The sequence below is a fragment of the Panthera pardus genome, unplaced genomic scaffold, assembly GCF_024362965.1.
Source record: "Panthera pardus isolate Hobbes unplaced genomic scaffold, ASM2436296v1 HiC_scaffold_6, whole genome shotgun sequence".
Classification (NCBI taxonomy): Eukaryota; Metazoa; Chordata; class Mammalia; order Carnivora; family Felidae; genus Panthera; species Panthera pardus.
Window position 1 is genome coordinate 65,900,253 of NW_026526991.1, and position 21,265 is coordinate 65,921,517.

The window sequence follows — 21,265 nt, forward strand, 5'->3', positions numbered from 1 at the left end:
AAAAATCCCAAATAATTTCTCAGTACGTGCACCTAGCAATGCACCCCTCTTCGCCCCCACCCGCTGCAGGGAAGCACAACCCTTTGGGTAAATGGTGCCCGGGGGAGGGCCTCTGCCCGTTGTCAGGTGCGAGGGAGGGGCTGCCGAGAGAGTGGGGCAGTGGGCCGCGGGGAGAGCGCCCCTGCCTTCAGTCTCCCTCTTGGGCTCTGGGTGCAGCAGGTTCGCGTCGGGCCGGTGCCCCAGAGGGTTGGGGAAGAAGGAAACAAGTGGCTTGTGGGGAAGCAGACCGCACACACCTGGCGCCCGGTGGAATGAAATCTTGATTAATTATTAAACTGAGTTCCCGCGGGAGGGAGCGGGGCCGCGGCGGCTGGGCGGGAATGGCAGGGTGGGGGCTGGGGGGGGGGGAGGGTGGAGGATTGAGGAGTGGGCGCGGGGGGCAGGTTCAGCCTCTAGGGACCCCGGCCGGAAGGAAGCCGACCCTCCTGGCACGGGGCGGGGCGGGGCGGTGGGTAATCGCTGAGAAATAGTGGGTTTGCTGGCGCTCCCGGGGACCCCTGGGTGAGGGTGGGCGGAGGACGCTGCAGGAGGCATCCAGGGGGTGGAGGGAAGGGGCAGCGGGCGGGACGGCCCCCTCCCCTAGGGTCTTGATCCCAGAACAGAAGCCACTTGTTTTCCCAGGACTGGGGGAGGGAGCGGCCGGAGAGAGGAGGGGGCGCGCGGAGGGAGGGGCGCTGCTCGGGCTCCCCCACCCCTACCCGGCTCCTCGGAAGGGGAGTGGGCCCCCGCGCGGGTCTCGGGAGGCGGAGGGGGAGGGGGGCGCCCAGACAATAGGAGCTTGTGCCTTTAAGGCGGGGAGTCCGGGAGCCGGCGGGGAGGGGACTTCTGGATCCGGGGTAGAGGGCGGCTGCGCTGGCCAGCTAGGAGGGGGCGCGGGCCGGGCGGACTGCGGACAGCGGGAGGGACGGCCGGGACGCGCGGGCACGGAGCAGGACCGCGGGACGGCCGGCCGCCCGGCCGGAGCCCGCGGCGGTGGCGGGGCGGGGGCCCAGGGGAGGCGCGGAGCCCGGCAGGCAGGTGAGCCCGCGCGGAGGAGCGGTGGGGGGGAGCGGCGGCGCTGGGCGCTCGGGTCTCGGGGGGGGGGGGGGGGGGGGGGGGAGAGTGAAGACTCCGCGCGGCTCCCGAGAGTGAGGGTTTTTTGTTGGGGGCACAGAAGCGCGAGATGGGGAGGCTCGATAGTGTTTGGAGGCGAGCCTGAGGCCATTGGGGCTGGACTGAGAAATCGGGGAGGAGATGAGGGGCTCAAGGCTCCCACCCTCACCGCCTTCCTCCACCCGAAGCGAGTGCCAGGCTTGCTGGGACCCGGGGAAAGGCACGTATTGGGGGAGGGACTGGGTGAGGTTTTCGCAGAGGGGCTGTGGGGTGAGCCTCCGAGTTTGGGGTAGACTGTGATTGTGTTTAAGGGAGGAGGGCAGTCTGGGCGGCAGGAGGGAATGCCCTCAGCCTGCAGGAGTTCCCCCCAACTCCCCTAACCCCAGAGCTTGGCGATGAAAAGGGTGGTGTCACTGCCCGCTGCAGGGGGTCAGGGTGGGGAGCAGACTTTATTCTGAACGTGGTCTGACCGAAAACCTAGAGGTGGAATCCCGAGATGGAGACTCTTTCCCCATACCCTCCCCTTACTAGAACACCCCTGTGGGTGGAAAATCCTAGTGGGGGTTGTGTGCTTGGGTGTGGAAGTAGGAGCCTTCTGCGGTCTTCAGGGAGACTGAAGGCTGGGGAAGCCAGGCCAAGGCAATCCTGGACCTCCAGATACAGGCCTTGGGGGAGGCTCCTCTACATCTGGAAAGGCCTGGAATTGAGGCCCACTTCCCAGCAGGGTGGGCGGTGCTGGCACTGAAGGGCCCTGCCTGGGCAGCGCCTTCTACCATGAACTTTCTGAAGTCACTTTAAATCCCCTGGAGCCTCCTTCTGCCAAGGAGGGCAGGGGCAGGGACAGACAGAGGTGGCCAGGAAGAGGGTTTGGGCAAAGCAGTGGGCAGAGCTATCCTTGGGGCTGGGCCTTGGCCTGCTTCAGTCTCTGGGTCTCAAGCCGGAGGATCAGTGTTGGGAGGGACTTGAGGTCTGGGAGGCACTGGGCCTCCAACTGCCAAGCTGAATGGATGTGGCTCTGGCTGTGGGAGCTGGTGTCTGGAGCAGCTCATCTGTGAGAGAGAGCAAGGGACCAGGACCCAGGGGCGGAAAGGGTTGGAGGCAGGGGAAGAGGGAGGTGGTCTGTGGTTCAGAGTGACGGATTATTTCTGGACAACGAAGGTTGGGGGAGCATGTAGGGAAGTTTTGTGGCTTTGAGCAGTGCCCTCCCTTGTTCCTTGTCATACCAGGCTAGTCTGGGGTGCCAGGAGTGCTAGGAGCCTCGTGAGTTCTCCAAGGTGGGCAGTGGTGCTTGGGGTGGAGTGCCAGGTGGGGTGGTTGCAGTTAGTTGGACAGTTACATAACTCGGACGCTAACCTCCTGGGGAGTCAGAGTGTTCTGGGGATGGTCATGCGTTCTCCTGGACAGTGTCTGCCCCTTCCTCTGTGGGTATGAGCCAGATGCTAGGATGTGCTTCCAGGAGGCTGGGAACATGGCCAGAAACAGGTCCCTTGGGAACAGAGGTCTGGGCCATTTCAAGCGGGGGGAGGAATGGTTAATACAGGGCAGGGGACTGGCAAGTAGGAGGAGGCTGAAGCAAAATGTCCTGGTAGGGGTGGTGGGAAACCTGCTCACTCTGGGCTTTGTCTCCAGCAGCTCTGGGGACTACAGCCAAGGACGTGGGGACTGATAGAACCAGGTGTCTGACTGGCTGGGGAGATGTGTGTTCTTGCTTGTGGCTCTTCTGTCTTTCCATTTCTTGGACGCTGGGAGAGTTTTGGGTTCAAAGTGGTAAAGGGTGGGGGAGAAGAACTCATTTATCGGGTGTGTGTTATGTGAAAGATACTGTTGGATTTTTTTCATGACTATTACTTTTCCCATTTTACAGATGAAGAAACTGATACAGGGAGATAGTAACTTGTTCAAGGCTGTGCAGCCAGCATGTAATTACCCTAAGGTTTGAAGCCTGGTCTTGCTCCAAAAATCGTGCTTCTAATGAAGTATTTTGAAGAGCCAGGCTTCCTTTGGTGACTTTTTCCAAATGCCAACCTGACCCAAAGTCTGGGATTTCTGATCTGTCCCTCCAGAGGGTGCTGTTGGTGATGTTAGGAGGGCACGGTGCTCGGGAGAAGGGATGCTGAGAGAAGTTGGCTGAGAGTGATCCAGGGATGTGGGTCTCTAGCATGCAGAGAGGTCCCCAGTCTGCCTTCTGTTTAGTGGGCCTCTGGGTGTCTGCTCGAAGTGCCACTTGTCTGCCTTGAGCTGCTGATCCTGTGGGCATTACTCCCCCCCCCCTCCCCCCCTCCAGTGAGGACAAATGTCAAGGCTGCTAGCTCTGAAGGTTTAAATACAAAGAGCCCCAGGGTGCCCTGTGGGCATGGAGGAGTGTGGCCCTGTTAGAAACACAGGCATCTGTGGACGAGAATGCTCTCATCCACACTTTCTCTTGAGCTGCTCTCAGCTAGGAGACACATTGAGGGTATTGTCATGGAGTCCTCCCCACCCCAGTTGAAGGCACTACCCTCCAGGAGACCTGAGATCTGGGGCTGATTTGGTGACCTAGGATCTCTGTAACTTGGGCCAGCTGTATAGAACTGCTGTGCACCGTGTTTTCTTTCTTTCTTTCTTTCTTTCTTTCTTTCTTTCTTTCTTTCTTTCTTTCTTTCTTTCTTTCTTTCTTTCCCCCTTCCTCCCTCCCTCCCTCCCTTCCTTCCTTCCTTCCTTCCTTCCTTCCCCCCCCCCCCCCCCCCCCCCCGTCAAATCTGTGTGCAAGGTGGCCACAGGAGCAGTTTCGCAGGGCTTTGGTGAAGATCAGATGGAATTAGGTATGTGAAAGGGACCTCGAAGAGTTTAAAGCACAGAGAAAATATTATCTACCCATCCACTCTAGGAACACTTATTTAGACCCTATTAGGTGTTTGCAGATACATCAGGGAGCGAAATGGGCCCAAATCCCTGCCTTCATGAGGCTGACATTCCAGTGAGGAGAGACAATGAACAAATAAGGAAAATATATAGAATGGCAGTTGCTGATAAGAGCTGTGGAGAAAAATAAAGCATGAAGCTGTGAAGAAAGATAGGGAGCTCCAGGAAAGGGGGTTGCTATTTTAATAGAATGGTCAGGGAAAGACTCACTGATAAGGGAACACTTGAGCTGTGACCTGGAGGAGCTCTTAGTCCAGGCAGCGGGCACCACAGTCCCAGGCCGCCCTGTGCATGGTGTGTTGGGGACCAGCAAGGAGGCTAATAGAACTGGAGTGCAGTGAGAAAGATGAAGAATCATAGGATTATCACTCTTTATTATTATTACACAGTAGCTGCTCTATGCCAGTGCCCTTGAGCTTTCTCTCTGTCTTTTCAACATACATTTCTCAAGTCCTTACCATGAGCCAGGCTCAGTACTCGGTGCTGGGGCTAAGGTGCTGAGCAAAACAGGACAATCCCTACCCTCACAAAAGTTTATAGTGAGAGGGGTGGGGACACATGAACAAGGGGCAATTTAATTGTGATAAGTACTATGGAGGAAATGTACAGAGGGTAAACAGGGGGCCAAATTTAGTGTGGGTGGGGGAGCTGGGACATCTTCCCTGAGGAAGTTCCATCTAAGCTGTGACCCGAGGGAGAAGTTGAATTTGGCTTGGTGAAGTGTGCATGGTGTGAGTACGATGAGGAACAATGTAGAAAGAGATTCCCTTTTGTATAGAGGTCACTGATTGGCAGCTCACAGGCTGAATTCATTCCATAGACGTGATTTATTTGGCTTGCAGTGTTGAAAAATGTGAGTTACTTGCCAGCATTTAAAACTCAGGAGATGTCATGTTAAAATGTACATTTTTTTCAGCTTCTGTTGAAAGTCAGAAGATCAGGCTCCACTGGGATGCCCGTGCCGGCTATGTGCTGGTGTGGTGCCTGCCCCGGTGCTCGGGAGTGGACTTTTCAGTTCCTCCCAGACCTCCTTTGCTTACTGACACAGGCACTCGAGCTTGTAACCACCAAGAAATCAGTGCTTTTTAGGGAAGAGGTGAATGTTGAAGTGTACTGCTTTGGAGTCCAGCAGATCTGGGTTAGAATCTTGGTGCCCACACCTCCGTGGCTGCTTGATGTAGGGCGAGTTACCCGCCTGCTTCTGTCTCAGTTTCCTCACCTGCTGAATGGGGATCCCGTCGTCCTCCTCCATACTTTTATGTGAGTGGTGTGTCAGAAGCGTTTAGCTTGGCTGTGGAAGTACTTGGTTTATGTAGCTACTGGTGGCGGTAGGCCGTGACGGTGGTGTTAATACCAACTCGTTCCCTTCTCTCAGCAGCATGTCCTGGTTTAGTGGCCTCCTGGTCCCCAAGGTGGATGAACGGAAAACAGCCTGGGGTGAACGCAATGGGCAGAAGCGTCCACGCCGTGGGACTCGGACCAGCGGCTTCTGCACACCGCGCTATATGAGCTGCCTCCGGGATGCACAGCCCCCCAGCCCCACCCCTGCAGCTCCTCCTCGGTGCCCCTGGCAGGATGAGACTTTCATGCGGAGAGGTGGCCCAGGCAAGGAGCCGGGGCTGCGGGCGGTGGCCCTCGGCTTTGAGGACACTGAGGCGATGGCGGCGGTCGGGGCAGCCGAGGTGGCACCCGACGTGGCAGCCCGGGGTAGGCGGTCTTGCTGGCGCCGTCTGGCCCAGGTGTTCCAGTCCAAGCAGTTCCGCTCGGCCAAGTTGGAGCGCCTGTACCAGCGGTACTTCTTTCAGATGAACCAGAGCAGCCTGACGCTGCTGATGGCCGTGCTGGTGCTGCTGACGGCTGTGCTGCTAGCCTTTCATGCCGCACCTGCCCGCCCTCAGCCTGCCTATGTGGCCCTACTGGCCTGTGCCGCCGCCCTCTTCGTAGCGCTCATGGTGGTGTGTAACCGGCACAGCTTCCGCCAGGACTCCATGTGGGTGGTGAGCTATGTGGTGCTGGGCATCCTGGCAGCCGTGCAGGTTGGGGGTGCCCTGGCAGCCAACCCCCCGCAGCCCCTCTGTGGGCCTCTGGTGCCCCGTGTTTTTTGTCTACATCACCTACACGCTCCTACCCATCCGCATGCGGGCGGCTGTCTTCAGTGGCCTGGGCCTCTCCACCCTGCATCTGATCTTGGCCTGGCAGCTCAACCATGGTGATGCCTTCCTCTGGAAGCAGGTGCGTAGTCAGGAAGCAGGCACAGGGTAGTGCTTGGGGGCACCAGGCCGGGAATGAGAAGGGGTCTGGTACTCGAGGGTGGGTGGGGACTGGGTGTAGGGATGTCTGGTTGTGTCCAAGAGGAAGGGCAGATGATGGGAGGCGAGGCTTCAGGGGTCGGCTCCATCTGGGATCTGGAGCAGAGGGCACTGCTGAGGAGAGGGAGGGCCCCAGGACCCAGCTTGTACTCTCACCAAAGGTCATGGTTTACAGCTCTTTGGCCTGAGGCACCTGAAATCGTGTAGCCCATAGACCTGACGTAGGGCTGGAAGTGGGAATGTGATGTTTAGCCCCAGGGCAGGAGCGGGGTTGAGAGAGCAGTGTTGGCGACATCTCTGGCCCCAAGTCGATACATGAGACGCAGGCCTTGGTGCCATTCCTGAAAAGCAGCTCCAGGTGGTGACCTGGAGGGAGCAAGCGGGGTTTGGATGCAGTTAGCAAGAAAGGAGTTGCTTCTCTCCTGGCCCAAGGCAGTCTCTAAAAGGACTCGGAGGGTGATAAGTAGGATTCATTTTCTCCTGGGCTGGGAGTGGTTTGAGTGGGGTTGGAAGAGGGGCATCAGGGTCTGATCTCCTCCTACCCTCCTCCCACTGAGCACCAGGGGTCTGGCAGCCCTGCCTCTAGGTTCTCTGCCCATGCCAGCTATTGCATCTGGGTTCTGAGTGGTGCGTGGGGTGGGGCTTGACAGCATGGTATTTGAGTGAGAAATCAAGGCTTGGCTCCTGGCAGACCTGGTTGTCCAATGGGCTGCGTTCTTTTCTGTGAGCTCTTACGACAACTAACCTTACTTCTCCCAGCCTTCTTCCCAGTCTGTAAACGTGGGATAAAAATAGTATCTACCTCATGATGTTGCTGTTAGGTCTCCACCCTCTCCCAGAGTGGAGTAGAACCCTACAGGGCAGGGTTCTCACCTGGGGGCAGGGAGGTGTGGGAGTGCTGTAGGGGATGGTACTCAGGGAAGGGCCCTCCCAGAAGTCCCTTTCAGAGAGACAGGAGCATGTGGAGTTGCCCATCTCAGGTCATCCGCTTGACCAGGGAGCAGAGACCAGGACATCTTGCCCAGCTGATCTTCAGGGGCTGCTCTAGACACGGCCCCTAACCAACACACCTCATGATCCCTGTGCTGGTACCCTGATATTGAGGGTGTCTGTCTTGCCCAAGTTTTGAGGGAATTGGCCTCTGCCTTGTCTAGGGTTTGTGGCCTGTAGCCCACCCTAGCCCCACCCACAAAGAGGAAGTTGCCTGGGGCTCCCAGGGTGAGAAGCTGGGTGCTCTGGCATGATGCCCTTCTCCGCCCAGCTTGTGCTCCGGAACAGAACGTACCTTTTTAAAAGTAACTTTATAGCCCATTTGTTTGTGGAGCAGCACCCACAAGACAGCCAGACCTCTTAAAGGGCCAGGGTCTTTCTGTCCTTGCGGGCCCCCCACTTCTCACCAGGTAGCTATTGTGCTGGGCTTTGGAGTTGGACTACCCTCCTGGGGAAGGAAGAGCTTGGAGGAAGCCAGCTCTCTGGCTGGCCAGGGGTAGGAGGGTGTCTCTTCCCTGCTTTCAGCTGGCATGGTACCCAGAGCCAGGCCCAAGGCTTGATTGGGGAGGTGCAGCCCCATGGAGGCCAGGACTCTGCCAGCCTCCTGCCTCCCCAGGGGCACCCAGCTGCAGCCTTACCCAGTAGGTCTCAGCATGCACATTCTTGGGGCGAGGGGAGAAAGTCACCCCTGCCCCTGTGCCAGTCCTTAGAGCCAGGGTTGCCCATACCCCTTCTCTGAACTAAGAAGGATTCCCTGTGTTCAGTTGGCCTATGGGTGTCTGGATGGTGTGGGTCTGTGGCCTCCTTTCTAGGCTCCTTGGGCAGCCCCTTTCCAGATCCAGCCCTGCTCATGGGAAGGAGGCTTCGTTCTCCTCTGACCCACTCATTCAGACACATTGAGCAGTTTCACCCAGTGACCCTGGCGCAGCCTGGAAACTCCTCTAGTGCCCTGGCATCCATTTTTTCTCACAGTGGGATAGGGGTCTGTGTACAGATCTATTTCAGTCTCTCGTCCCCCTTCCCCTTCCCTCCACCATGACTCACTTTTTCCTCTTGGGCTCCTGGGGCCAGGAAGGGAAGTTGCCTGGTTTACCCCCCCTTCCCTTCTCCCCGACTGGGGGCTATTCTTAGAAACTCCTGAGGGAGATAATGTGCCCCCCTCTTCACCCCTGCTGCTGGGAGGGGGGCCCTTGTGAGCTGGACCGGGAAGGAAAGCTGGGAGGCCAGTCCTAGAGGGTCAGAGCTAGAAATAGCTGGGGGTTTGCTGAATCTCCCCCTCCATTTTACCTAAGAAAATTGAAGCTGAGGTCCCAGAGATGAACTGACCTTCCCAAGTTTGCAAGACTGGTTCTGGTTCTGGGCAGAGCCCAGAATTCCTTTCTTCCAGTTGGTGCTCTTTCCCTCCCTTCTCCCCAAACCAGAGCCCTGCCCCAGCCAACTCGGGTGGAGCCACAAGTGCCAGGCTAACCCCTGAATTTCCAGAAACACTGAGGCCAGCTTTTCTTAGACATGCTCTCCAGTCAGTGCTACTGATGCTGATTGAGAGGTGATCGTCCTGAGATCAGGGTCCTAGGGCATGGGGGCTGGCTGTGCCAAGTATTGGGGGTGCTGGGCATGGTGGCAACACTTCCTAGTTAGGAAGAGTTTTTCATGATAGTTGAATTGATGACTCTCAAGCCTGGGCTATGGGGCTGGACCTCAAGAGCTTGGGTGAGTGGAGTGAGTAGGAATCTTGGAAATCTGGAATGTACCAGCAGTAGGGTTTGGACAGAGGCTTTGGAGTCTGACTGTCCTGGATTCACGTCCCACACCAGCCACTATTAGCTGTGTGATCTTGGGCAAATTACTTAGTTTCTCTGTGCTTGAGTACCTCACCTTTAAAATGAGATAGTTTTACTTCATAGAGTTGTAGGAAATCCATTAGTTACTGTATAGGAGGCAGCTATAGAAGCCAGCCATATTGGAGACAGCCAACAAATTAGTTCCAGTGATTATAATAATAATTATTATTCTATCAAGTTATGTCGGAGCAGGGAGGAACCTTAGAAATCTTCTTATTGTCCCGCTCCAGGTTCTAGATGAGCAAACAGAGGCCCAGAGAGATGAGATGACTTGTCCTGGGCATTCACAGGAGGATATAGAGCTCGAGTCTCCTGGGTGTTGTCGTGTGAGGAGAACCACATGCAGAAGGAGCAGCATTTGTCTTTTGTTTGGGCTGATTGTGGGGCAGGAAGTCATAGTGTTCCAGGCCCCGGCCTCATGACCCACCTTGCCCTGGTTGGTGCTTCTGCTCCCAGGAGTTGTGAGAAGCTCTCATTTCTAGCTGTGGAGTGATCCAGGCAGGGGTCCAGAGTCCTGTGGGAGAAGAAGGAAGTGTATTACAGGGGTGGGGAGAGCTTGGGGACAGACAGGGCACAGGATCCGGGCTTCCTTCCCGAAGCAATGCATCCACAGAGAGGATAGCAGGTTGCACCTGTGCGTAGGTGGGGGGTGGTCACCATTCTGCCTCTGCCACCCTCTTGCAGCTTGGTGCCAACATGCTGCTGTTCCTCTGCACCAACGTCATTGGCATCTGCACACACTATCCAGCTGAGGTGTCTCAGCGCCAGGCCTTTCAGGAGACCCGTGGTTACATCCAGGCCCGGCTGCACCTGCAGCATGAGAATCGGCAGCAGGTGGGGCTGTTCTCCCTGTCCAAGGCCTTCCCCCACCTCACCCCCAGATAACCTGTATGCTGGATCTGCTGCCTTGTACCACTCCATGGAATAAGTCTGAATGGTTCCCCCTGATTATGCACAGCATAGGCCCTGTGACACTGGGGTTCCTGTCCTGTCTGAAGGTGGGAGGGCATAGATGGGAGCATGAGTGAGGGGTTGCGAGGGGGTGGTCAGAGAGGGCTGGGAGGTATATCTGCTGTAGACTGTAATAGGGGAGGCCCAGAAGGGAAACTCAGGTCTCCAGGGGGGTCTGGGAGGCCTCTGGGGTTGTGGAGGCACCAGGAGGAATTACAGTGTGAGGCTAAGAAGATAGTGGTGCCCTGTTGAAACTACTGGTCTAGGAACGGCTGCTGCTATCAGTATTGCCCCAGCACGTTGCCATGGAGATGAAAGAAGATATCAACACAAAGAAAGAAGACATGATGTTCCACAAGATCTACATCCAGAAGCATGACAATGTCAGGTAGGGTTGGGGGTGGGAGGATCCCAGGAGGGATGGGGGACCTGGGAGTCTTTGAGGGCCACGTGGCCCTTCCATCTTCTCCCATTGTCCACAGCATCCTGTTTGCAGACATTGAAGGCTTCACCAGCCTGGCATCCCAGTGCACTGCGCAGGAGCTGGTCATGACCCTGAATGAGCTCTTTGCCCGGTTTGACAAACTGGCTGCGGTGAGGGTGCTGGGGCTGGGGGGGCAGGGCTGCATGTGGTGAGAACATAGCCTCATTGGAGCGGCCTGGGGCAGTGGGCTAGATGGTGACTCAGTGAGGGTGCTGGGTGGGCAAGAGAGTGGGAGTGACTGTCTCTAACTCTCTCCCCTTTAGGAAAATCATTGCCTGAGGATCAAGATCTTAGGGGACTGTTACTACTGTGTGTCGGGGCTGCCGGAAGCCCGAGCAGACCATGCCCACTGCTGTGTGGAGATGGGGGTGGACATGATCGAGGCCATCTCGTAAGCAGTGTCCCTCCCAGGCTCCCTGGAACTGAGGGTGCCCCCACCAGCTCTTACCCTTTGATGTGTCCTTGGGGTTTTTTTCTCAGTTTTGGCTGTTTCTCTGTCTTGGAGATCCATCGCCTGGGAGGGGAATGGATCTTTCTTCAGCTTGTGCACTTTAGACTCCAGCCAGCCAGGCAGGGTAGGGGAGCCATGGTGAGGGGATTTGGGCTGGTGAGAATGCTAGCTGAGCAAGCCTAAGGGGAGAGCAGTGACTCCTCCCTTTGTAGCTCAATTCCACAGGATGCTGGTGAACACAGTTCTCAAACCTTTGTCCTTGAGACCCACGCAGCCTTTTGCCCATGTCCAGCCAAGGCTGTGTTCTCATGTCTGGCATCTGGGTCTGTCCCTGCCTGCTTGGCTCTGAGGGGAGTGAAGGGCCTGAGTTCTGGGCTGGGGGTGGGGATGTCTGTGCCAGAAGCTGAGCCGGAGCCACCTCCTCCCAGGCTGGTGCGTGAGGTGACAGGTGTGAACGTGAACATGCGCGTGGGCATCCACAGCGGGCGTGTGCACTGTGGCGTCCTTGGTCTGCGGAAATGGCAATTCGATGTGTGGTCCAATGACGTGACTCTGGCCAACCACATGGAGGCGGGGGGCCGGGCCGGGTGAGTGTCGGGTCCGGGTGGCCAGGGATGGGAGTGAGGTGGGCTAGCCCAGGTCTCACCCTCCTGTTCCCTCACAGCCGCATCCATATCACTCGGGCCACACTGCAGTACCTGAATGGGGATTATGAGGTGGAGCCAGGCCGTGGTGGTGAGCGTAATGCATACCTCAAGGAGCAGCATATTGAGACCTTCCTCATCCTGGGAGCCAGCCAGAAACGGGTCAGTCCAGGGTGGGGGCAGGCAGGGAGAAGGGCAAATGCAGGGAGCAAACAGACATCTTGTCTGGGACCCTCTTTTGATCCTGTGCCCGTGCTTCCTGCACAGAAAGAGGAGAAGGCCATGCTGGCCAAGCTGCAGCGTACACGGGCCAACTCCATGGAAGGACTGATGCCACGCTGGGTGCCTGAGCGCGCCTTTTCCCGGACCAAGGACTCCAAGGCTTTCCGCCAGATGGTGAGGGGTCCACAGCACTAGGACCTGAGGCCTCACCTTCCTAACACGCTGTGCCCCTCTTCCCTCTTTGGCCTTCCTTGTTCTGGCTCATACATCTCCGTGTATGACTTCTGGTACTGGGGGCAGGAGGGGTGACTTCATAACGGGGTCCTAAGCCGCTCCAAAGTACATGGGGGGAACACTCAGCACAGTGTTGGGAATGGGGAAGGGATTGTGGAGGCGGAGATGTATCTGCCCTTCACCCCATTGCACACTTTGTCCCTTTCTCCAGGGCATTGATGATTCCAGCAAAGACAAGTAAGTCAGGTTATTGAGGAGGGAGGAAGGGGAGGGAGAAGGCACTTACACCCTGGGACAGGGCTGTGGGGGAGCCGAGATCCCCCTCTTTCCTGGACTGTAGGTGTGTCCTGTGGGAGTAGGTGCCACACAGCTACTCCATTCTTTGGGTGCTGCCCATGCCCTTCCTTTCTCATTGCCTCTCACGTGGTAATGCTCATGCCCCTGGTGAAGCCATGTCCCCTGCCCTCAGCCGGGGTGCCCAAGATGCCCTGAACCCTGAGGATGAGGTAGATGAGTTCCTGGGCCGTGCCATCGATGCCCGCAGCATCGATCAACTACGGAAGGACCATGTGCGCCGCTTCCTGCTCACCTTCCAGAGAGAGGATCTTGAAAAGAAGGTTTGCCCCCAAAGGCTAAGGGCAAAGGGGGATGAGGGCCGGGGTAGGAGGGGAGGTTCAGGGGGGGAGGCTGAGCACAACTGAGGGATCAGCAGGTTTTTTGAGGATTGGGGGGTGACCACAGGGCACAGTGGGGATTCCTATTAATTGAGCCACTGCTTCCCCCTACTTGAGGCCCCTGGCAGTGGCCTGCCTCCCCCAGGGCAGAGCCCAGCCCCCAGCTCAGCCTCTTCTCCCTCAGTATTCGCGGAAGGTGGACCCCCGCTTCGGAGCCTACGTAGCCTGTGCGCTGTTGGTCTTCTGCTTCATCTGCTTTATCCAACTCCTCGTCTTCCCACAGTGAGAGCCCCGCCCTTCCTTGCTCTGTTTCTCTTCCCTCCACCAGTTCCCAGAACCTTCTTAAACACCCATACAAGCTCACAGTCCTGGGAGCCTGCACCCTGCCAATCTGGGGAGTGGGACAAGGATACCCAGAACTTCCAGAGTAACATTTTCCCTGGCCCTCTTCTGTCCTAGTTCAACTCTGCTGCTTGGGATCTATGCCAGTATCTTCCTGCTGTTGCTGATCACTGTGCTGACCTGTGCCGTGTACTCCTGTGGCTCTGTATGTTGGGGGTTCTTCCAGGGCTGGTTGGGGAGGGCAAGCTGGGCCGGGGCGGTGAGGAATCATGCAGGGAGAGGGAAGAGAAGGCCAGGCCTCCCTTACTGGGCCCCATCCCTGGTTGGCCTTACCCCTTGGCTGACACAGTCTCTAACTCTCGGTCTCTTGCCTGTCTGCAGCTCTTCCCCAAGGCCCTGCAACGCCTTTCCCGCAGCATTGTCCGTTCTCGGGCACACAGCACTGCGGTTGGCATCTTTTCAGTCTTGCTTGTGTTCACCTCTGCCATCGCCAACATGGTAAAGGTCAAGTGGGGATTCTTCTACCCCTCCTCTATGCCAAGCACTGCTCTGGGCTTTGGGGCTACAGAAAGGAATAAGACCCATTTCCTGCCCTCCAAGAGGTTGTTATCCCAAAGGAGGGGGTGGGGTTAACTCTAGTCCCCCATTCTCCTTGCTCTCCCCATCTCCTGTCATCCTTTAGTGAGAACTTTGACCTTCAGGGTATAAGGCATTGAGGCATGGCCCTTGAGCCCCTCTCCTCCATGCGTACCCTGATATGCCTCCCTCAACTTTTGCAGTTCACCTGTAACCACACCCCCATACGGACTTGTGCAGCCCGGATGCTGAATGTAACACCTGCTGACATCACTGCCTGCCACCTGCAGCAGCTCAATTACTCTCTGGGCCTGGATGCTCCCCTGTGTGAGGGCACCGCACCCACTTGCAGCTTCCCTGAGGTGTCCAAGCCGTGTTCAGGCGGGATGGGGTGGGGGGTTCCTAATCAGTACTAGTTATTGATTCCTCTGTGCCAGACCTGCTGATGGGCAATGGGGACCCAGGATCTCACCAGAGTTCCTACTGGAGGAACATCTAGGGGTCCTGGAGTGGTGTGGGGCTGGCTGTGGAAGGTGAAGGAGGTTTGGGTTTGAGGTTGTGGAGGGGAGCTTAGGTCAGGCAGGGAAGTGCGGTGCTCTTCCTGAATGGGTGGGGGAGGGCATGACTTCTGTCTTCGTCCAACACCACCTCTGCCATTGCTCCCCAGTACTTCGTTGGGAACATGCTGCTGAGTCTCTTGGCCAGCTCTGTCTTCCTACACATCAGTAGCATCGGGAAGTTGGCAATGATCTTTGTCCTCGGGCTCATCTATTTGGTGCTGCTTCTGCTGGGCCCCCCAGCCACCATCTTTGACAACTATGACCTGCTGCTTGGTGTCCATGGCTTGTGAGTTTATCCTCAATCCCTTTAATCCCCTGCGAGCTTCCTGACCCTTCTGGGTCACTGTGATTTTTCTGGTCCCCAGGCCTCTTGTGCCCTCGCAATGTCACTACTCACACTCTTCACCTTTAGGGGGAAAAGAGGCAGTAGAGGAGCTCCCAGCATATGACCCCTGACCGTCACCCCAAGGAAACCCCAGTCTTGGGAAGTCCCTGTGTCTTTAGGCTAGACATTTAAAGAATTCCTTCTCTCATTTGCATGGTACTTTCATACCCATTCTCTTAGGCCACACAGCTGCTTGGTGGCAGAGCCCTGGCTAGGAACAAAAACTTTCGACTCCTGATTAAGGGCTTTGCCTGGGACACCACACTGGCTTTTCCTCTGCAAACCCCATCCCATAGCTCTGTGTAGTAGGAAAAGCCTCTGGAGTCCACTGGGTTTGAACCCCACTCTGCCTCTTGTTAGCTATGTGACCTTAGACAGGTAAGTTAACTTCTCTGAGTTTCAGTTTCCTCATCTGTAAAATAGCAGTGGCACCTAGATTGTAGATGGCTGTAGAGATTATAGTGATATTTGTTGAAGCCCTACTCCAAGCCAGGTGCCACGCTAGGCCTTTTGTGTGCACTATTTAGATCTTGTCCCTCTTTTACTGATGAGGAAACAGGCCTAGAGTTAAACATCTTGTTCCAGGTCACAGAACTGGTAAGTGGAGGAGCTAGGAGTGGAACCTTCTCATAACCTCTGCTCTTAATGAGTTAATATAAGCACAAGCCCTGGCCCTGTGCCTTATTTTGTGCTATGTGCTCAGTAAATGCAGTTTCTGTCTCCCCTTCCCTGCCCCCACCCAGCAACCCAAGAACTGATGACTTTGTCTCTTGTATCTTCCTGCCAGGGCTTCTTCCAATGAGACTTTCGACGGGCTGGACTGGTAAGTGAGGGCTCTGGGGCAGGGAAGGGCAGGACTGCCACATGTCTCTTGCAGACACTGAGCTTGACTCTGCTTACCCTCAGCCCAGCTGCAGGGAGGGTGGCACTCAAATACATGACCCCCGTGATTCTGCTGGTGTTTGCTCTGGCGCTGTATCTGCATGCCCAGCAGGTGGAATCAACTGCTCGTCTGGACTTCCTCTGGAAACTGCAGGTGACTGAGTGGGCCTCTGGGGCAGGGGGAGGATCCTGGGGACAGAATCTGGGTCAAGCCAGAAATGCATCTTGTTAGCTGGCCAAGGCTCAGGCCCACCCTGGCCCCAAGCCTTCTGTGTGCCCATCCCCTATCCCTGCCTCATTCTGTCCCTGCCCCTATCACCCCTTTGCCTGTTCTTCAGGCCTCATCTGTCCATGCCTTTCTTCTTCCCCGTGATTCCTTCTGATGCCCGTCTCCAGGCACTGGCCACTGCACCTATCTCTTGTGAATGTTGGGCAGTGGGTGATGGGTGTGGTGTCCACAGGCAACAGGGGAGAAGGAGGAGATGGAGGAGCTGCAGGCATACAACCGAAGGCTGCTCCATAACATTCTGCCCAAGGACGTGGCTGCCCACTTCCTGGCCCGGGAGCGCCGGAACGATGAGCTCTACTATCAGTCGTGTGAGTGTGTGGCCGTCATGTTTGCCTCCATTGCCAACTTTTCTGAGTTCTATGTGGAGCTGGAGGCAAACAATGAGGGCGTCGAGTGCCTGCGGCTGCTCAACGAAATCATCGCTGACTTTGATGAGGTACTTATCTGGTTGGTTGGTGCTGGCAGAGCGCCTAAGGGAGACTAGCCGGACCAGGGCAGTGGAGAGAACTTTGTATAGGAGGGCCAGCATTGGAGGAGGCGTGGCTGGATTGGGAGGAGGAAGGGAGGTTTGATGGGACCCAGAGATGTTAGGGTAGGAGTAAGGGTAGGTACGGCAGAAACAAGGACAAGGACCCTTGGTGTCCGAGGCAGCGAGGTCAGCCCCAGTGGGGCAGGGTCATCACTGCTGGGGAGCAAAGGACATGACGACCTGCGGAGAGGACATGATAGGTACCGGGTGGATGTTACTGAATAAGAAGGCAGTAAACTGGACAGAACCTCATGAGCCCAAGTAAGCAAGATGGGCCCCTCAATAGAGAAAATGGAAGCAAATGTGAGGAAGTATCCTGAGTATCCAGGTCAGGAATGGGTCATTAGTGTTCTGGAGGAAAGTCACTTGCCTCTGGCACTCAGTTTCCCAAAAAGTGAGGGTTAGAATAATTGACGGCTAATATCCCTTCTATAGTTCTGGATTCTGTGAGCGAGCTTTGGAAGTTGGCCTAAAGCTGTATGCTTGAGTCCTGGCCTGAGGTTCTGATGGCTGCCTTGTAAAGGAGGCCTATTTTCCAAGTTCCTCCCTCAGTCCTGCACTAACTGGAAGACGGGACTCACTCACTAAAAGGATGGGAGCTGTTGAAACAGGGAAGGGGGGGATGAGGCCAAGGCATGGCATGAGTGAGCATTGGGCAGGGTGGGTTTGGCCTCTCTGCCTTGACAGCCAGGTCTCCCTGTGCTGTCCAGATCATCAGCGAGGAGCGGTTCCGGCAGCTGGAGAAGATCAAGACGATTGGTAGCACCTACATGGCTGCCTCAGGGCTGAATGCCAGCACCTATGATCAAGCGGGCCGCTCCCATATCACTGCCCTGGCTGACTATGCCATGCGGCTCATGGAACAGATGAAGCACATCAACGAGCACTCCTTCAACAATTTCCAGATGAAGATTGGTGAGATGGCCTGCTTGCCTGGCAGCTTTTTCCCAGGGCTGTTTCTGGGTGAGGCCAAGGAATCAGGCTGGGGATGGCATCACAGATTTCCCATCAGGAATCCTTTGGGATGTCCTTTTCTCTCACCTCCTAGCTCGTCTCATATTAAGAACAGAGATCATTGATTGAGGGCCTACTGTGTGCTAGGCACTGAGACATCGTAATCCTCACATTGTTATCCCCTTTTACAGATAGAGACTGACTCTCAGATTAAATAACTTGGCCAAGGTCAAACAACTAGTAGGTGGCTGAACTAGGATTCAGAACCACGTTTATTTAAGCTCTAGTACCTGTACCCTCACCTATGGCCAGTCCAATAAGAGGTACTTCCTCTCAGATGTCCTAGGAGCTGATGGGCGGGAGTAATGGTTAACAGACTGGGTTCTGGACTCATAACTGGTTTAAATTCCGGTTGTTCCACCTACTGGCTTGTTTAGCAAGTTGCCCAACTCCTCTACGTTTCACAAGGTTATCTATAAAATGGGATGATACCTACCTTTTAGGGTTGTTGAAGGGATGAAATAATGGAATGCATAAAGCTTACCAGAGTGGTTGGCACAGAGCAAGCACTCAGTTGATTAACTACTGTTATAGCAATAGCTGTTTTAACTCAGGGGAGCTGCTCAGCTGACATACCCAGATCTTCCATTCTTTACAACCAGGACACTTGTCCCTTTGCCACTTTTCTTCTCTGGGTCCTTCTAAAGGTTCCAGGAGGGGGGATGACTCCCTGGGCTGACTCTGGAACATCCACTAGTCTGTTTCTTGCTGCTGTCCCCATCGCAGGGCTGAACATGGGCCCAGTCGTGGCAGGCGTCATTGGGGCTCGGAAACCACAGTATGACATCTGGGGGAACACAGTGAATGTCTCTAGCCGTATGGACAGCACGGGGGTCCCTGACCGAATCCAGGTGAGGGGGATGTGAGCAGAGGCTGGGAAGGGTATGGGTCCGGAGGGCTTCTGCAGGTCAGCTAGGACAGGGGTAGGGTGGCAGTGTTCTGTGGTTGGGGGTGTGTGGGATGGGGGGCTAGCATGACTAGAAACCCCTGGACCCCTGCAAATGCAGCAGGAAGGATCCCAGGCTAAGTGGGTTCCCCTCCCATCCCCCAGGTGACCACGGACTTGTACCAGGTTCTAGCTGCCAAGGGCTACCAGCTGGAGTGTCGAGGGGTGGTCAAGGTGAAGGGCAAGGGGGAGATGACCACCTACTTCCTCAATGGGGGCCCCCCCAGTTAGCAGGACCCAACTACACATTCAGCTGACAGGACCAAGGTGGGCATTTGAGTGGACTCTGTGCTCGCTGGGTGGAGCTGTGGCAGGGGGCACCGAGCCTCCAGACCCTGCTGACCACAAAAGGGAACCTCCCAGCAGGCTGTGCTTGGACCATGCTCGTCTGCCCTCAGGCTGGTGAACAGGGGGATACCAAGAGGATTATGCAAGTGACTTTTACTTTTCTAATTGGGATAGGGCTGTTCCCTCTCCTCTCTTCCAGCTTTTGGGAGCAGGGGAGGGGGCAGGGCAGCGGCAGAGGCAGCAGGGATTAAAATGGCAGCTTGCCATGCCTACCCTTTCCCTGTCTGTCTGGGTAACAGACTCAGGGCTGGGCCCTTCCTTTCCCTCTTTTTCCTGGGAATATTTTGTACAAAGACTGGGGCAGGCATGAGGAGTGCCTATTCCATGCTTGCCTCTGCTATGCCTGCATCCCCAGCACTGGCCTTGGATACCCCACCCCAGTCGGGTCTTCCTCCTAGGCACAGGGCAGACGAGGGAGATGCTCTGGGGACCCTGCTCTGTCCATATTTCAGGGGAATGTTTCCATTTGCCAAATCCCAGTCCCATGATCTGTCCCCAAAGGGGAACAAAGGGACTTCTGACAGCTCAGATTTAGCCCTAGTTCCTGCACAGCTCCAGGAAAAGGGGCATCTAGCCTCCTTTGGTACTGTGAAAACACCCAGCCAGAAAGCAAGCACGTATGTGGGGATGTCAAAAGGTCAGGAGCTGGAAGTTCACCTGTAGATGCCCAAGAGAGCAGGCTGGCCAGGGAGTGGGGTGGTACCAGACTCTTGATATGAGGGCCCCATTGGGGTCAGGATCAGGTCACTCTGCCCCCATGCTCTCTTGCTGTCTGCTGGCAAGGGGGCACAGAGCATCTCTACCCCTTCTGTTGCCAAATAGAAAAGGGTCAGGGCATGGAGGAGGGTGACCCTGATCTCAAACCTGTCCTCCCAAGTCTTGGCACTGGGGAGGGCCTGTATGTCTGTGTAATGTGTGTGCCTGTCAGCCTTTTTGTGTGTGTATCTGTTTCCAGGTCTGTGTGTGTCCTTATGGTTCTCCTCAGCTCTCCACCCTGGGTTGCCTCTCTCCTGTGGGCCTCTGTCTTCGGGGAATAAGGCAGGGTTTCTGATTTCAAGGGATGGAGAGAGACGCCTAGGTTGTACAGGAGTAGCATGGGGTGTGGCAGCAAGAGGAAGGTGGCCCTGGGGAGAGGAGTCCTTTTTGTGCCAAATCCCTAAGTGCCATTTGGGGGCCGTGTGTGCAGCATGACTGTCTCCCTGCCTGGGGCAGGGACCCAAGCGCCTGCTTGAGCCTCAGTGCTCATGCACTTGAACTGTCTGGGTTTGGCGGGCAGAGCCTCAGGACTTTCCTGGGTTCCCCAGATGGTGGTATACTTTGGGACTGGGGTAGCATGGGATCCCTCTGAGGACCCAGATACTGGTACTAGGGGATGGGGCAAGGGAACCTGAAACTTGGCTTTCCCCAGCCTTCAGTCTCAGTCTAGCATGTTCCTGGCTCCCCAGTCTCCATGAAGCCTTCAAGGGCTGGAAGGAGGGTCAGGAGGTTGGACTCTAGGTTCCCTTCCTATCTCTGCCTTCCTTTTACTCCTTTCCCTGCAACCTCCTTGCCACCTAACTTAGTTGGTGCCTTGGTTTCTCTGTCTGTCTGTACCTATTTAAGCAGAGGCATTAGCCTGAATTTTGCTTGAAGATCATTTTGTGTTAAAGATGATTAGAGAGACAGAGAAGAGGGTTCCAGAGTTGCTAAGTTTGGGGAATGAAAGGGGTGGGTGGCACCCTTGCCCTTCCTCATGCCTTTTCTGACTCGAGCTCCTTGCAGAGGCCTGGTTTCTGGCTTGCACTGCCTGCCTTGGGGGATCTTGATGCATCAGTCAAGTGGGTCATCAGGCACTTCATTAGCTATGGCAGGAGGAGGGGAAAAGACTAGTTGGTCCAGAGAGAAGATCAACTCTCTCTCCCCAGACATATCCCTGGATGGGAAAGGGACTGCTGGGAGCCCTGGGGTGGGGATAGGGGTGTAAGGAGACCAGAGTGGGAAGACCTCAGTCTTGGGTGATTTGTCTTTGCTTCTTGTCAAGTGGGAGGGACTGTCCAACACCCTGACTCCCCATACCACAGTGCCAGCCATGCCCTTTTCCTGGGCTACCATTGCCCCCTTTCTCACCAGTTGGTGGGGGAGTCAGTGGATGGGAGGCCCATGGACTTTGGTTTTATAATGTAACCACTGTGGGGGTGGGGGAGGGTGGTATACCATGTATTTCAGTGAAATATTTAATATATTTAAATATCAATAAAATCAAACTCTTTGTAAAATTCCCAGCTCTCTGAAGATGTTCTGGGCCCTGGGTTGGGTCAGAAGTGTCAGAGCCAGGTATAGGAGGCAGCCTTTCCTCTGTGGCTAGAGGGTTTCCTCTGGTTTTTTCCCTGCCAAGCTGAAGCTGCAGTGTCTTCAGAGAGCATGACTACTCTAGGCCCTTCAGCATCATGAAGACCATTGTGTGTCTTCCCAGACTTGTTACTCGGACACCTGCCATTCCTGAGGTCAAGGACACCCTCAGTAGTCTTTCCTGTACCTTGGCCCCTCCCAAACCAAACACCA

The 21,265-nt window shown here is 55.8% G+C and overlaps 1 protein-coding gene across 1 annotated transcript; it reads left to right on the top strand.

Annotated features, from left to right (window-relative positions):
• The first annotated feature begins 4,397 nt into the window (after positions 1–4,397).
• On the top strand, positions 4,398–20,981 carry ADCY6 (adenylate cyclase 6). The gene is given in 23 exon segments (XM_053895686.1): positions 4,398–5,313; positions 5,429–6,113; positions 6,115–6,285; positions 9,878–10,027; positions 10,411–10,532; positions 10,627–10,738; positions 10,892–11,019; positions 11,508–11,666; positions 11,744–11,885; positions 11,991–12,119; positions 12,391–12,416; positions 12,649–12,796; positions 13,038–13,135; positions 13,313–13,400; positions 13,577–13,693; positions 13,975–14,133; positions 14,439–14,617; positions 15,504–15,539; positions 15,623–15,752; positions 16,060–16,323; positions 17,127–17,331; positions 18,157–18,281; positions 18,482–20,981. Coding segments are annotated over 23 exon segments (3,807 nt in total). The 5' UTR covers positions 4,398–5,005; the 3' UTR covers positions 18,608–20,981.
• Positions 20,982–21,265: the final 284 nt, after the last annotated feature.